The sequence below is a fragment of the Pteropus vampyrus genome, unplaced genomic scaffold (genome assembly GCF_000151845.1).
Source record: "Pteropus vampyrus isolate Shadow unplaced genomic scaffold, Pvam_2.0 Scaffold125, whole genome shotgun sequence".
NCBI classification, from domain to species: domain Eukaryota; kingdom Metazoa; phylum Chordata; class Mammalia; order Chiroptera; family Pteropodidae; genus Pteropus; species Pteropus vampyrus.
This window is the reverse complement of record NW_011888906.1, coordinates 582,286-597,576: the sequence shown is the minus strand read 5'-3', so window position 1 is coordinate 597,576 and position 15,291 is coordinate 582,286. Positions and strand designations below refer to the sequence as shown.

The 15,291-nt window shown below is 42.3% G+C and overlaps 2 protein-coding genes across 9 annotated transcripts in view; both read left to right on the top strand.

Annotated features, from left to right (window-relative positions):
* Nucleotides 1–11,235, top strand: part of NDRG3 (NDRG family member 3) — a 57,824-nt gene extending 46,589 nt beyond the window's left edge. For 6 of the 8 annotated variants that reach the window (XM_023534432.1, XM_011366580.2, XM_023534433.1 and 3 more), the window contains 7 exons: nucleotides 277–380; nucleotides 1,447–1,512; nucleotides 1,635–1,686; nucleotides 4,981–5,028; nucleotides 7,137–7,172; nucleotides 7,258–7,309; nucleotides 9,637–11,235. In XM_023534432.1, coding sequence (XP_023390200.1) covers nucleotides 277–380; nucleotides 1,447–1,512; nucleotides 1,635–1,686; nucleotides 4,981–5,028; nucleotides 7,137–7,172; nucleotides 7,258–7,309; nucleotides 9,637–9,818 — 540 coding nt within the window. In that variant the 3' untranslated portion in view covers nucleotides 9,819–11,235. Of the gene's footprint in view, nucleotides 1–276; nucleotides 381–1,446; nucleotides 1,513–1,634; nucleotides 1,687–4,980; nucleotides 5,029–7,136; nucleotides 7,173–7,257; nucleotides 7,310–7,913; nucleotides 8,422–9,636 lie in introns of those variants that run through there. The other 2 variants (XM_023534436.1, XM_023534435.1) reach the window with 2 other exon arrangements.
* A 2,019-nt stretch (nucleotides 11,236–13,254) lies between these two features.
* Nucleotides 13,255–15,291, top strand: part of SLA2 (Src like adaptor 2) — a 19,887-nt gene continuing 17,850 nt past the window's right edge. Inside the window, exon 1 of the mRNA XM_011366569.2 lies at nucleotides 13,255–14,348. The gene's annotated coding sequence lies outside the window, so the exon portion shown is untranslated. The remainder of the gene's footprint in view (nucleotides 14,349–15,291) is intronic.

Below are 15,291 nucleotides of genomic sequence, written 5' to 3'. Positions count from 1 at the left end.
GAATCCAAGTCTAGTACAGTTTTCCACTGTGCTTCAGGTAATGATATTCAGCATATCCCCAAGTTTTTGCGCTTGACCTGGAGTTGATTACCAGCCTTTTCCATCATAAATTCTTTGGTACCCTCATTCATCAAAATGTGGCACTGGATGATGCAAATAAAAAAGATTTTAGCCAGCCCCATCTTGGACAGAGATTTGGACATTGAGAATGCAGACTAAATGAGATAGATTTGTACTGTAGCTCAGAAGTTTACCTGTGTCTTTCAATTGTTCTAGGAAGAGTTGCAGGCCAACCTGGACCTGATTCAAACCTACAGACTGCATATTGCCCAAGATATCAACCAAGAAAACCTACAGCTCTTCCTGGCTTCTTATAATGGGTACAGTTGTTTCTTATACCTTCACTTAATGCAGACCAGGTCTAAAAAGATAATGGACATTTAAGGGAGAGGGTAAAGGGAAATAACCTACTTCTTCCAGTGTCGTGTGATGAGATTGCTTTCATACTATTTCACCACAGTAGAAGAGAAAGGGCTTTCAGACAGATAGGAACACCAATTTCAAGACAAATGAACTGAAGGCTGTTCTAGGCAAACTTAAATACCTGTTGTAGTTTTTAGGTGTTTTGAGACAAACTGTACCTAAAGTTATGTACACGCACAAAGAGATGCAATTTGAGGTGGCACAGAAAAATGCCTGTAGGGGAGGCAAAAGATAGAAGTCTTGGGCCTTGATTCAGTTTCTCTTTGCTGACAACTTGTCATCAGGCAGAAGTAACATGTGAACGCTAGTAAATTCTCTTGTTTGTGTATTCCGAAACCTGTCACATCTCCCCCAGTCACTGAGAGAGCCTGATTCTTATCTTGGGACCAGTTTCTCCAAGGTTAAAATGTTAACTCTCCTTTCTGGGTACATGGAAAAAGATTGAGGAAATGAGTCAGTTGGAAATTACCCAGAGTAACACAGTCAGTAAGGAGCAAAGCCAGGTATTGATCCCGGTCTGTCTAGCTTCTTCTTCAATATAACAGAGCCTCATTATTTTTAGCTGAAATCAGAAAGGTTTACTAAATAACTACACTAAACTATGTTAGTTACAAGGAAAATTTCTCCCAAAAAAGTTTCCCTTCTCTTAAGGAATTTATTCCTATAAACTAGTTGGAAAATTAAATACTTAGGACTTGAGGATTTCAGTAGTGTTGTTGAGTTTTAAAGTTGCTTTCTTTTAGCATCCCATAGAGTCCTTCAGGGTTAAGCTAGGAGCCTTGTTCCTGCTCTGTACCACTCAGGATGCCACTGACATGGCTGCTTGTGAACAGATTGCACAAGGGCCTCTTTCCTTGGGTGTGAAGGAGAGAAGAGTTTTTACATTTTGTTTTTCATGACCAGAAAATAACCTGACTTGCCATGATTTACCTGAAAAGGGCATTGCTTCCTTTGTTTCTCTAGACGCAGAGACTTGGAGATTGAAAGACCCATGCTGGGCCAAAATGACAACAAATCAAAGACATTAAAGTAAGTCCCTCAGTTTCCCCTATATATTGCTAAATATATTTGTCTTTCATAGACGAGTTCTGTGTTCAGTGGAGCACATGCACAGCTTACTGAGTGTCACCGCTTATTTTGCCTTTCCTCAGGTGTTCTACTTTATTGGTGGTAGGAGACAATTCACCTGCAGTTGAGGCTGTGGTAAGTATGTCCTGATGTTGTGAAGATTAATAAGATTAAAATGCAATAAAATATATGCAGCATGCTACTGACGCACCAGAAACAGTTGACTAATACTAGTTTTTGTTATTTCTTATTATACATATCAGAGTTTGCTCTTTATTATCCAGTTTGGGAAATGAATTCCTCATTGATCACTAGGTTTCATCAGAAGGGATCAATATTGTTTTGTGTGGTGCAATTCACTTCGGGGCAAGTAGTGTAACTAAACACCATTTGTTTGTTGTCAGATTTCTGCCAGCCTTGGCATTCTGCAGCCACCATAAATCTGGAACTGTATCAGCAGGTTGGAAGCCTGCTGAGAGCATGTATGCTTTTCTCTTCGTCCTCAAGCACATAGTACTTTGGTAAAAATAATATATGCTCAGTGTAGAAAATATGAAAAAATTGGGAAATAGAAAGATGGGAGGGCAAATCATGATCCAGAGTTACCCAAAGACAAACTTTTATTATTATTATTTTTTTAAGATAGATTGAACTGTATTAAATATACAAGGTTTTGGGACCTGATTACATAACATTACTGATAGCATTTTCCCATATTATAAAGACAGTATGTCTATAGAACATTGTCTTGTAAGTATACCTTTGTTTGTTTAACCTCATTCTCCTGTTGATTACTTCTGATCTTGCCCTCTTAATAATGTTTCTGTTGAACATCCTTATAAAATCTTTGCTAGAATCTTTGATCATTTCTCTAGGATAGATTTCCATAAGTGGAATTAATGTGTCAAAAAATCAAACTTTTCTAAGGTTCTTGGTACCTTTTTTGCCAGGTTCTTTTCCAGAATGCCCACACCAGTGTGTTGCCACCAGCAATGTATGAGTGCCTGTTTCACAGCACCCTGTCCAGCATCGGATTTTTAAATTCTGTTAGTTAATTCAATAGGTTAAAAATGGTGTTCCACTTCTTTAATTTGCACTTCTTTGATTACAAATGAAGTTGATAGTTTTTCATATGTCTATTAGCATTTGCTTGTGGTTTTCTTTGGCAGCCTTCACTTCCTATTTAGAGCAAAATGTTAGGGAGTAAGGCTTTTTAGAAAGATAGTCTAATAACTAATCGGAGGTGTAAGACACGAGAAGGTTTGTGGGGCAGGGTTAGATAAATGTGACAATAGAATATATTCATACCGCCCTGAATTGCTCTGTAAAACATTCTGTGTCTGATGTAAAGTACATGATGTGTCTTGAGCACAGAGGTGAGTGATCCTGAAGTCAAAAAACAGTTTTTCCCCCAAAAGTAATAAAGTTATAGTGATGATCCTAATTTATTAAGAAGGAGTTTTATAAAGGTCAGTCTTTTCTGAAAAGGTAGAGATAGGTATATGAAAATATCTATCCAAAACATTTTTTTCATAAACATGTACTTAAAACAGGAAGATAGTGTTGTTTTTAGAAAATATCCATATCAGAATTCCCTAATAATGCCATTATTTGTCTTTTTTAAATTGACATGAACTTAAAGTAACATTTCCAATTATTTTCCAAGACTTTATAGGTTAGCCCATACAAATAAGGTCCTTTTTTCTGATCTTCACACCTTCAGTATTAGGGAAGGATTTCAGGAGCCTTATCTGTACCACAAAGTAGATGCTCTTCTAGACAGATTCAGACCTAGCTCTCCAGCCAGAGCATTTTATCCCACAAATTGGTAGGGATTAAAGGGCTATTCATGCATGAAGAAACCACAAGTTCTGGTCACTGTTGATAGCTGTTTTTGCTCACTTATTCATTCAACATCATTTTTTGAGCTTCTATTTGCTCGATGCTATGGAGAATACAAAAATGAGTTAGATGGAGTCTTTGCATTGAGGAGCTTGGTAAAGAGTAGACATGTCATAAAACAATCATTGTGTTTGGCCTACCAGATATGGAGACTTCTTGTAAAGTTATAGAAATTACGAAGTGGTACATCACAGAAAGCATGATTTATTTTATTAAATCCAGACTTGGAAGTTTATTCTTCCAGAAAGTATGTATTGCATATCTGGTAAGCACTGTGCCTGGCATAGGATAGTAGTTTTCAAATACTATCCTTTAGGGTTAATGCATATTTTATAGTAAACTGGTATGTTTGTTTATCACTGCCTGTGTTTTCATTTGTATAGAGAAAAAACTTTGATTTGGTGATCCTGGCTTTTAAAGGTCAACCCCTGTTTTTAGAAGAGTTTTGTATACTACTGTCAACAATTCCCAGAGCAAAAGTTCAGCTGTATTGCTGGTTCTCACCTAGGTAATTTCAGTAACTCCCTAACTGGCTCACTGCCTCTACAGTCTGTTATACAGGCCACTACTAGTTACTTTCCTAAAACAGCTCAAACCCTGTCACCTCAGAAACTTTCTGCTTCTTGCCTTCCCCCGGTTGCATCCTCACACCACCTTTACCTCTGTAACCCCACATGTATTATACACATTCACTTCACATCCCCTTGGGTCTTTGCTTATGCTTTCCCCCTGACTCTGGAATCCATGAAACACCTACCCCTTCTTCTTAATTTATATCTAGAAAACCTACACTTCTTATACTCACTCAGCTCAGTTGTGAAATTTTGAAGTGATGTCATTCTGCCTTGTATTATATGTTTTTACCCCACTAGATTCCAAACTCTAAGTGTTTTGTATATGTGTATTTGGCAAGCATGTGTAAAAGGAGAGATCCAGTTGATCAAATTGGCCATAAAACATTGCCGAACCTAGAGATTATCTTTCCAAATGTTTATTTTGAGGTCTCTGCCTTTGTGGATACAAAAGTACAAGATACCAAATATGTAAATACACAAGGTTGTAATGCTTCATTATGTATGATGACTGCTGTGAGAGAAAAACCATAAAGGGTTCAACTTTAGATGCAGCCAAAGACCTTGAGGAAGAAGAATCAGAGTGTAAGGAATGTCAAACCCATGACCTGCAGGGCACAGGAAGGGAGTGAGAAATGGTTGGGGGATGTGCACAGGGCTAGTCAGGGCCAGTTGTGTGGGAAGCCACTCTTTAAAGAAGTAGGTAACTCCACCCATGTAAGAGGAATTAGATTCAATATGTAGTTCTTTAAAGACTCGTAACAGATTCAGAAAATGAAATTATCCAGATTTTTAGATCTACTCAGAAATAGCAGCTATAAAGTGCATCATACAAATATAGATCTCCCACTTTATATTTTGGTAATTTTTTTTGGCTGTTTCACCTGCCTCCAGCCTGAGCTATTGATCCTGGAAGATCTTTCTCATGCCAAACTATTTCTTGTTCTTTTTTAAGGTTGAATGCAATTCTCGCCTGAATCCTATAAATACAACTTTACTAAAGGTAAAGTATCTTCTTTCTTCATTGCCAACCTTTTTTGAGTAAATCTGTAATACATGGTTCAAATTACTGTATTTCTGGAATAATTGCCCAGAAAGAAGGAAAGCTCCTCCCTCCTTCCTTCTCTCTCCCTCTTTCTTTTTAAAAATATTTTTTTTCTGAATATATTCTCATTGTAGAAAATTGGAAAATAGAGAAAAGTAGAAATAATTTAAAAATTACCCATAATCCTACTGCATGATGGTAATCTGCAGTAAAAATATTGATGTATTTTTTCCTGTACATTTTTAGATCATTAATATCATAAGATGTTATAGCCCTGTATCTGTTTTCCTCAACTTTTTGACAAGGAAGCTTCTGATAACATTCTAGTGATGAAGATACATGCATTTTCTTTCTCTTAGGGCAAATAGAGCACAATTCTTGTACCACACTTTTAGAGTTAGTATCAAGTTTCTCTCCCTTTGGATTGTACTTCAGTCAAGAGAATCAGTCTTGCTTGTTCTAGGACCTCTAGTAAATTGTTCAGGGACCTGACCTCCTAGTTTGAATTTGGATTACTGTAGATTTAAGTGCTGATCTTATGTCGCTTACTGCCGCTTTCTCAGCCTGAAAGACCTCTGCTTTCTTCTTTCAAGTTTGTTTGAAAGGGAAGTGCTATCACCAGAAGCAGCCCATAGTTCCTGGAAATATAACATGAGGTTAATGCTCTGAGGTGACAAAACTCAGTGTTCTGAGGTCCAGGTGATAGATGAACTAGTCTAAAATATGATTTTTTTAAGTATGTGGTTTTAAATTTTTTACTGCAGGTTTGATTCTGTATTCCAAAAGCACAAAACCGAACTGTACAGTAGCCATGGATGTGGTTATTTCAGAGCAAAAATGTCTATCCACAACAGCATGATTGAAATTACTCTCCAACTATTTGATAGATGTCAAGCTTGGAAATAGTCTCTCCCAGTAGTCTCTCTCTGTGCATGGCATCTCTTTCATGGTTCTAATTAGATTTGACTCCTAAACTTCATGAAACTACAACCTGTGCCAGTTAGGTGTATCTTATACTTAAATCAGGTTAAATGTTTATTCCTGCTCTTAGAATTTTCAGGAGACTGTTCCTATTAACCTCAAATTCTTGTGCCTTCTGTAGCATTCCATCTGCTAAATAAGCCCCCTACTCAAAGAAAGTTTTCATACTAGTGAATAGAAACCACAGGGTTCATGTCTCTTTGAAAAATGCCAGTCAGCCTGAATAGGATATTATCTGAGTACAGAATGCATAACAGCTGGAAGAGGTGGGCTCATGGTTGGCCATTATGCTCTAGAAACAGTGTTCTCTGCAGGCCAACAGAATCTGCATCACCTGGATGCATGCTGGAACTACAAGTTCTTGACCCTCACCCAAGAATCCACAGGGCAGGAACTTAAGAATCTGAGTCATTAACAAGTCTTCCAGGTAATTCTGATGCATGCTAACAGAGCCCTGCTCTGGAAATCCTTGCACAGGTGAAAATAACCAGCTGTAAAATAACCAGCTGATTCATGAAATGAGAGACAGCCTCACTAAGTCTAGCTGTGAGAGGAAACTGGCTGACCAAGCGAGTTGGCCAAATTCAACATCACCTGATTTGAGAAATCCCCTTAGTCATGGAATAAAGATAATAATATAGACTTGAGAGGGAATTTAGAAAGCATGGAACCCTGAGAAGTTAAGGTCACACTGAGGACTCTAAAAGTAATATTCTTCAAGTGAAGGCAGAACCATCGTTGAAAGTCGTGGTTAACTTTGCTGCTACCCCAGACAGAAAATTCCCACCATGGGCCTGAAAGCCAGGCTCTGCACCTTGCTAATTAATTTGTATTGAATGCATCTTTTCAGGCTTCTATCCAAAGTTATTGCGAGAATCTAAGTCTTTGTATAAGAGTGCATTGAGGTAATGCAAAAAGATTTTTAATTAAAAGTGCATTGAGAAGATGTACACTTGGATGCACTTAAACATTAGGTTAAGGAACCTAAAATTCAATCCTACCCTGTTTGAAAGGACTCTTGGATAGTCAAAGCATTTCCCTTAAGTGTAAGTTCCAGTTGACTTCCATATTTTTCCTCTTTCTAGATGGCAGACTGTGGTGGACTGCCCCAAGTAGTTCAGGTAAGGAGAATATTTTTAAAGCACCTAATTGACTGTACCTCATTGCCTGTGCAAAGATTAATGACTTCTTATTTTGTCCCTCTAGCCCGGGAAACTCACCGAGGCCTTCAAGTACTTTTTGCAGGGAATGGGCTACAGTGAGTAGTACACAACTTTCTAGCAAAGATTTATTAATGCTGAAGTCATTTTGACATCTCGTGGGAGCCCACAATTCTCAGGACATAACCTCTGTGCTAGCCAGCCTGAAGTCAAGTAGAAACCAAAACATTTATGGAGCATTCATCTAGGCACATATATAAGATGAGCTAACACTTATTAAGCACTTAGAGGGGTTATATGCCGGTATTCTGTATTTATTATAACCTTAAGAGGTAAGTTCCATTGTTAGTCTCATTTTATAGAAAAAGAAACAGGCTCAAAGAGGGTAATCACATTTCCTAGGGTAACAATTTAGCTGCAGAGCCATGACTCAAATCCTGGCAGTCTGACTCCAGAGCCCACATTTATAACCACTGGAGCTTAGGCTGTCCTAGCTGTGAATCTGAAATAGTGATTTGCATTTGAAGTCAGCTGGTTAAACACTCCTGGCCTAGAGAAACAAAACAGGGACTCCAGAAGAAAGGGTAGTCATTTCAGTTAAATCTGCTCCGCCACAAGAGATTAACTTGCAAAGTATTTTAGAGCGAGTCCAAGGATGTGTTCATATCATGTGCTGCTGTCCTGGTTTCTCTGTTTTGTGAGGCCCTGAGCTTTATCATTTGTCACCGAAATCCACACTTGCACCTTTCTTGGAGTTTTAAGAAGAAAAACTCTTCCACCCAGGTACAGAGCTCTTTACCCAATGGGGTGGTTTTCTCTTGTCTTTGGTATTGATGTGGATAATGGCCACTGCGCAGCAGCTGGGCCCCTGGGTACCGCCCTGTACCTGGCAGGCAGACCATGTGTATGTTGTCTAGAGTGGCTGTGTGATCCCCGTGTGTGATCCACTACCAACCAAGCCCACACAGTGTCCCCCTGACTCACTGGGAGGAGCAGGATTCCCTCTCCTATCTGGTTCTCTCATAGGTTTCCTAGGAAACAGCTATCTTCCAGCCCATTTTGATCCAAAGCAGGATGGCTGTTTATAGTGGAGGGGAAAACAGTTACCTTTGACTGGTCGAAGGAAGTAACATCTGAGATGCTATTGAAGAATCCATCAGCCTCACCTCTTCTCTGAAACCTTAAAATAAAACTTGATTTCTGACTTAAAGTATTCTGTCAGTGTCTGCTAGGCAGCTGAGGTTGCCACTTGGCACTCTTAGGTCACTAACCTGCCTTTTCCTGTATCCACCTGCTTCCAGTCCCGTATGTGCAGCTCAGTCACCTGAGCACCGAGTCAGGTACCTTCTTCTGTGCTGGCCCTGCCCCTGCCTCCCAGCCACGCTCTCTTGGCTGCATTGGCTGCCTGCAGCATGTCCGCGGTTTTCCTATGCAGTGAGAGCCCGATAGAACGTGGCTCATTGTGCCCCAAAAGGATTAGCCTACAGATCCAGCCCTGGGCCCCCAGAAAGGAAGACAGGAGTGGGTTATAATAGCCAGGCTTCCTCTCATCATCCCCAGCTGAGTTTCAGGAGTAGCTGAAATTTATAGGCTCCTCTTCCACCATTACCTGTTGATCCTTGCATTAACCTCCAGGGCAGCCTTGATTCTAAATAGCGTCAGAGCCTGTGTCCAAAAAATTCTGCAGGTGATGGCATCTTTAACCCCATCATTGAAATGACAGCTGGGGAATGGCTAGTGCCTCAGGAAGATAGGCAGGAATTTTACGTCAGGTAAGGCCCTATGCTGGCCAAGCTGGAAGGACCTTAGGTTCAAAGTAGTGGCAGAACCGGAGTCTGAGTTAAACATCCATCCCAGAGCCCTTCTCTCTCAGGCAGCCTGTACCTCACAGCCTGCGCAGAGGCCAGCTCCAGGCCTACCAGCCCTCCCTACACCCACATCTTCCTACATGTCTCCTTCCCAGGTAGCACGGATAGCCTGTGGACGCGGATGGTAGTCTTGTTGTATCGGGCTTGCACTGTGTTTGTGAAATACCTTCATACTTGTGTGGTTTGTCTTTCTTTTGGTTTAGTCTTGCATGCACTGCAGGTTTTGATTACCTTTTGGGTTCCCAAAGCCTCCTTCCTAATTATTCATTATGAATGGTGTGGGCATAGCTAGGAGGCTATACTTCAGACTTAGGTTTCCCTTTGTTCTGCTTTGGACTAGAATCAGCTGAGATTCCAGCTAGATCCAAAGGATTAAAGCAGCCTTACACGTAGCCATTCACCTAGAGCAAATAATACAAAGTGAAGATGGCTGTGTCTTGTCCTGGGTGTCACCTTAAATGGGTTGGAAACACTAATCCGAAAGCCTTTGGTGAAACTTCTGGGTTAACAATTTAACCAGGGCTCCATATTCTAGTGGTCTTGGTTCTTTCTTACAGTACCATCTGCCAGCATGACCCGGCTCGCCCGATCACGAACCCACTCAACCTCAAGTAGTATCGGCTCTGGAGAAAGTGCCTTCAGCCGATCTCTCACCAGCAATCAGTCAGATGGAACTCAAGAATCCTCTGAGTCCCCTGATGTTCTGGACAGACACCACACCATGGAGGTGTCCTGCTAAGCAGATGCTCCTCCCCTGGACCATGCAAGTTCATCCCCCTTCAAACAGCCACTCCATAATATAACATTTCATCCAGCAAACTGGCATCTGTCTTTAACTCATGCATGACCACTGACTCTTACTCTCTATTATCTTGGATTTATCATTCACTGCCTGCCTGCCCCCCTTTTTGTATGTATGTACAAAGAACCACTTCCATGACATTACTGTAACATTCCAACATCTTTAGCTGATCAAATCTCCTTATCTTGTCAACTTTATCCCGTGCTTTCCCAACTACGTATCTGATATTCTTTGATCTTGATGTATGTGTGTGAGCACACGTGTCTGTGTTTGTGTGTGCATAGTTCTGTAATTTTAGACATGCTTTCTTGTAGAGCTTCTGCAAAACAAAAAAAAGGGACTTTTTTTTTCCGTTTTCAATGGTGTTTTTAGGGGAGGTATTCAGAACAGATTTCTAGGTTGGGTAGGCCACTGCATTCTCTTTTGGTTCCAAATTGGTCAACAATATTTTCAAAGTGACTCCTGGAAGGAGCAGTTCTGAGGAATGTAGAAGATCATAATTACTATTTGGACTATTGATTGATCGTGACCAGTAAAAGGGAGCCTGTTATATAGAGAAGCGGGAAGGATGGCCAGCCACCTCCTTCTGTTCAAATGAATTCACATACACTATTCTATAAACAAAAGGGAGGGATATGTACTGTTGGAAGCTCATAGATGATGAGGTTCTGATGCAACATGAAGCTGTTCCCAAGGGCTGAGTGTGGCTTAATTACTGGACTTTTGTAGCACAGGAAGGTGGAAAACAAAATGCCAGGCATTCGCTCTGCTGGAGCAAAACTGTCGCTGCAGTATCTGATACCACTTCCAGACGTCCGCAAGAAGTGCTTCCCAGGTCTGCAATGGAGAGAGTTTCTCCATCCCTCCATCCTCAAAAAAGGGAGAGCTGTGGCCTGAAAGTTATGTAAGTGGTGAGGAAATGGCAGGGGAGAGCGGAACAGACATTAACGGAATATCGTATTTAATAACTATAAGCTTGATTTAAGCAGACTTAATGGAAACTAAGTGAACCTGAGATAGAACTCATTTCTCAGAAAGATCTTTAATCCTGTGAACTCTTTTGTAGGTAGGAGGGAAGGGGCCGATATGTAAGGGCAGCTTAGCCTGTTCAGGTAAAATTATGTTCAGTCTACTGTTGTATATCACTGGGCAGAGGGTGAAACCAACTGCCGTAGAGCCAGGTTCCAGCTCTTGAGGGCATCAAGATGTAAGTGCAGGGTGACACAATTCTAAATCTTAGGCAGGGGCTTTTCACATGTAGCGTTCGCTTTCTGTCAAGATAGGGAATGCGTCACTCTGCCAGAGTACAACTTTTTACAGATTATTAAATAAAGCTGTATATGTCTAATTGTTACCCAATTGCTGGTGTTATTTCTCTCAAGCCACTCACTGGGGCTCAGGGGGGACCAAGTTACTGTATATACAGGGCTCCGTGCTGGGCGTTTTTACATACTTGATTATTATCCCACCCAGTGAAGACTCAAATAATTTGCCCAAGGTCATACCAGAAGCCTGGCTGGGATTGAACCCCAAGTCCATCTTACACGCTTCTATTTTCCTCAAACCAAAAATCATGAGAAGCCCGACCTTGCATTTTGTGATGAAAGAGTAGAAGCTGAGATCTTGGAAGTGCATTGTATATCTCAGCTCTACCATCCGTGTGGGGTTGCTGAGTCCCACCCTTCAGTAAGAATCTGCAACCACTGTTGTTGGTTCCTCAGACAGACCAGGCTTTATTTCTCCAGAAATGGCTGTCTCTGTACCCACGAAGAATGAGTTCAGCAGGCCACCATCTCAGGTCAATTTTAAAGGATCCAGGAGCTGTTACTGCCGTAGTACATTAGGGTTCCTATGTCTGTGGGAGAAACTTGTAAAATGACACAAAGAGATGAAACAAATGCACATGGACCAGATACAGGTCATCAAGCTGAGTTCCTGACATTGCAGGCCAACATAGTTCCAGAGCTGGAGGTGGTCTGATGGTTACGGTTGCTCTTAAAACCCTCGTTGCTGTAGCCTTTTTGGCCACACTCAGCATGGACAGTCACCTGCTTTCCCACCTTAGATTTGTGCCTGGAGTCAGGCCCCAGCTGAATGCACCTAATTGGTCTTTACTGTACTCATTCCTCTTCTCATTTTCATTTCCTTCCTGTTTAGTCCAAAAAAATCTTGGGTGCCTGCTTTGTGAGAAACAAGGAAGTGGCCAGGTAGACCCTACACATGATGATCGTATAAAGCTCTCCCATGTAAATCGTCTTACCCAGTTCTCAGGGCAACTTTGCAAAGCGGGCAGTGTTTTATAGACAAGGAACAGCTGAGGAGAGTTACAAGATTTGGCCAAGGTCACGTAGCTAGAAAAATTTCCCAGTTTTTCCAAAATCAATTCATTTGCATATTTTCTTCAGCCTTTTATTGAGCACCTACTACAGTTTGGGCCCTTAGCAACTTCCTTTATGTTCCTTCTATCGACCCAGTGAGCTACACACTAGTACCATTTTTATGGAAATGGTCACAAACTAATAAGTGGCAGAGCTAAACTTTTAAATTCTAATTCTTAGGTGATTTCCTGAGTGGAAAGAGAGAGTATAATGTGGGATATTTTTTTTAGTCCAAAGAGTCCCTACTTCTTGCCTCATTTGTGGACCTTACCTTGAGGCCAATCTAAAGTCTACCTGGCAGATAAGATAATGGACATCAGAGTGGAATGCAGGCAGGAGCAAGAGGGCAAGCCTGTACTTAGTTCCCTCTCTGCCACGGGCCACATCCTTCAGTAGCCGGCACCCATTCAAACACGGTGGTTAAAATTTCCTTACAGAGCATTCACCTCCAGTGTGGCTCCTCTCCATGCCAAGTTTCTGCAGAGTTAAATCTCAAACCAGCCTCCTCTGGAAAAAAGGGGTATGTTCCCACTGGCCAGGCCCCCAACAAACCTGCATAGTTTAAGCTGGAGGGAGGAGCTATTTCAGTGCAGTGGATCATTTTGTGTTAAAAAGTGACTGTCTCCAGGAATACTAAGCCCCCTAATGCAGTAGTTCTCAACTTTTTTGTCACCAGGACTGGTGTGCCTATGAGAATCTAATGCCTAATGATCTGAGGTGGAGCTGAGGTGGTGATGCTAGCACTGGGGAGCGGCTGCAAATACAAGCGAAGCTTTGCTTGCTGGCTTGCCGCTCACCTCCTGCTGTTCAGCCAGGTCCTAACAGGTTCCTAACAGGCCATGGACCATTAGTTACCGGTCCACAACCCAGGGGTTGGGGACCCCTGTAACGGAAAAGCAAATGGGTGTGGTTATGGAGATTTTATTTAAGTTTCAGTGACTGAGGTTAATACCAAAATCAAAGGCAAAATCAAAGTTTCAGTGACTGAAGTTAATACCAAAATCAAAGTTCTATCAGAGCTGCTTTATCCTGGCTGAGTGATTCCCAAGCTAGGGGTGTGCATCAGAATCACCTGGAGGGCTTGTTGGCCCCACCTACGGAGTTTCTGATTCAGTAAATTTGAGATAGAACCAGGGAATTTGCATGTCTAACAATTTCCTGGATGATTCTGAGGCTGCTGGCCTAGGGATTATACTTGGAAAACCACCGTCCACAGGTCTTTCAAAGTGTGGTCCCCAGACCAGCGACCTGGGTATCACCTGGGAGTAGTTAGCAATGCAGAATCTTGAATCCCTGTCCCAGACACACTGAACCTGAACCTACAGTGTAACAAGATCCCTGGATGTTTCCTATACACATTAAAGGTTGGGAGACAACACTCCAAGGCAGTGCTTCCCAGACTTGCCAATCAAAGGAATCTCTTGGAGTGTTTAAAATTCAGGTTCCCAGGCTGCTCCTCTTGGATTCAGATATGGGAGGATCCCAGGAATCTGATACTAACAAGCCCCTCACGTGATTATTATGATCAGGCAAGCATGGGAAACTCCTGCTAAAATTTACCAAGGTTTTGTGTTCCTCGGGCAAGACCAAGCCGTAAAGCCAGAGAAAAACCTCTCCCTCAAGGATCATGACAAGGCAGCCACTTCTTCCCCAGAAACAGGAACTTGAGGAAGGTGGCTCCTCGATGATCTGTGATGCCGTCAGAGGAAATAGGTGGTTGTGAGAACCACAGAGCCTGCAGATGTGAGCCGGGAGCTCCAAGGACCTTATGACTGCTCACAGAGCTCTGGGCCATCTTCTCAGACCCAACTGTGCTTGGGAGGACCGCCTGGTCGGGGGTCTCTAAGGAGCAAGGGACTCTTGTTCCATCCCATGTTACAAACTGCTGACCACAGGCAGATGCGGAGCTACCCAAAGCGATACCGAGAGCCTCTCCCTGAAGATTCTCCCAGGCCAAGAGGGTCCTGGATATCCTAGAACTAAGGATGTTGGCAGACTTCCAGATGGACCCCCCAAAGCCCTAACATCTTCAGCCAAAGCATGCATCTTAGCTGAGCCCCCACCCCAAGCCTCTGATGACAGGAAACCAGTAAGTATGCTTGCTTTTGTTTTTTGGTTTGGGACTGTGAGTGGGCTTCAAAGTTGGAAAACAAGCTCAAGGAGAAAGGAGAGACTGGGAGTAGGCTTCAAAGTTGGAAAACAAGCTCAAGGAGAAAGGGGAGTGGTTCTGCTGAGGCTGTAAGAGGGGTGATTTCTGAATGTCCCTGAAGGAACCGAGGCCTCCCCTCTCCACCTTTGACTGTCTTCTGGAGAATTACATTGTTCCCTCCTGCTTGTCTGCATGCCTGGTCTGGTCTCATCTCAGTTACCAAGTTGCTGTGTGACTTTGGACACTCCCAGGTCCCTAGCCTTCCAACGCTAGTGAATGAGAGGAGTCTGGATTATAATCTCAAACACTTTCAGCTCTAGCGTCCATCGGTTCCTTTCAAAAGGGTAATATTTCTTAGTTGAAGAGGGAGGTCACCCTTTAGCTCAATCTAAATTCATTACTCTTACTCCACTGCTAAGAAATTCTTTCGAAACACAAAAACATGGATTGTAGAGCCAGCTCTACAACCAGCTATATAACGGTGAGCACGAGGTCGCCCTCTCTGGGCCCTGGTTCTTGTATCTGAAATGGGATTCGAACTTTGCCGACCTTCAAAGAATCAAGTGAGGTGATCAAAATACATTTGTGGGCAGTGTACTGATTTTAGCTGCCTTTTACTATTCCACCTACCGGCCCAGGGCCCCTAGAAAGTGCCTAACACATAGTAAGTTGTTTAAATACTTATGTAATTAATGATTAGGTTCTCTCAAAAGTTTGGGCCAATACCTTCTCATCCTAGGCCTGCCCACCCCATGGTCTTAATTTTGCCCTCCAGGAGGCTTCCTGGCCAGACCAGGTGAAGGGAGCCAGCAGAGAGTGCTGGGGGCTTCCAGCCTGAGTACAGTTCTACCTTCTTCGGGCCCATCCCCCAGCTCCACCTGCT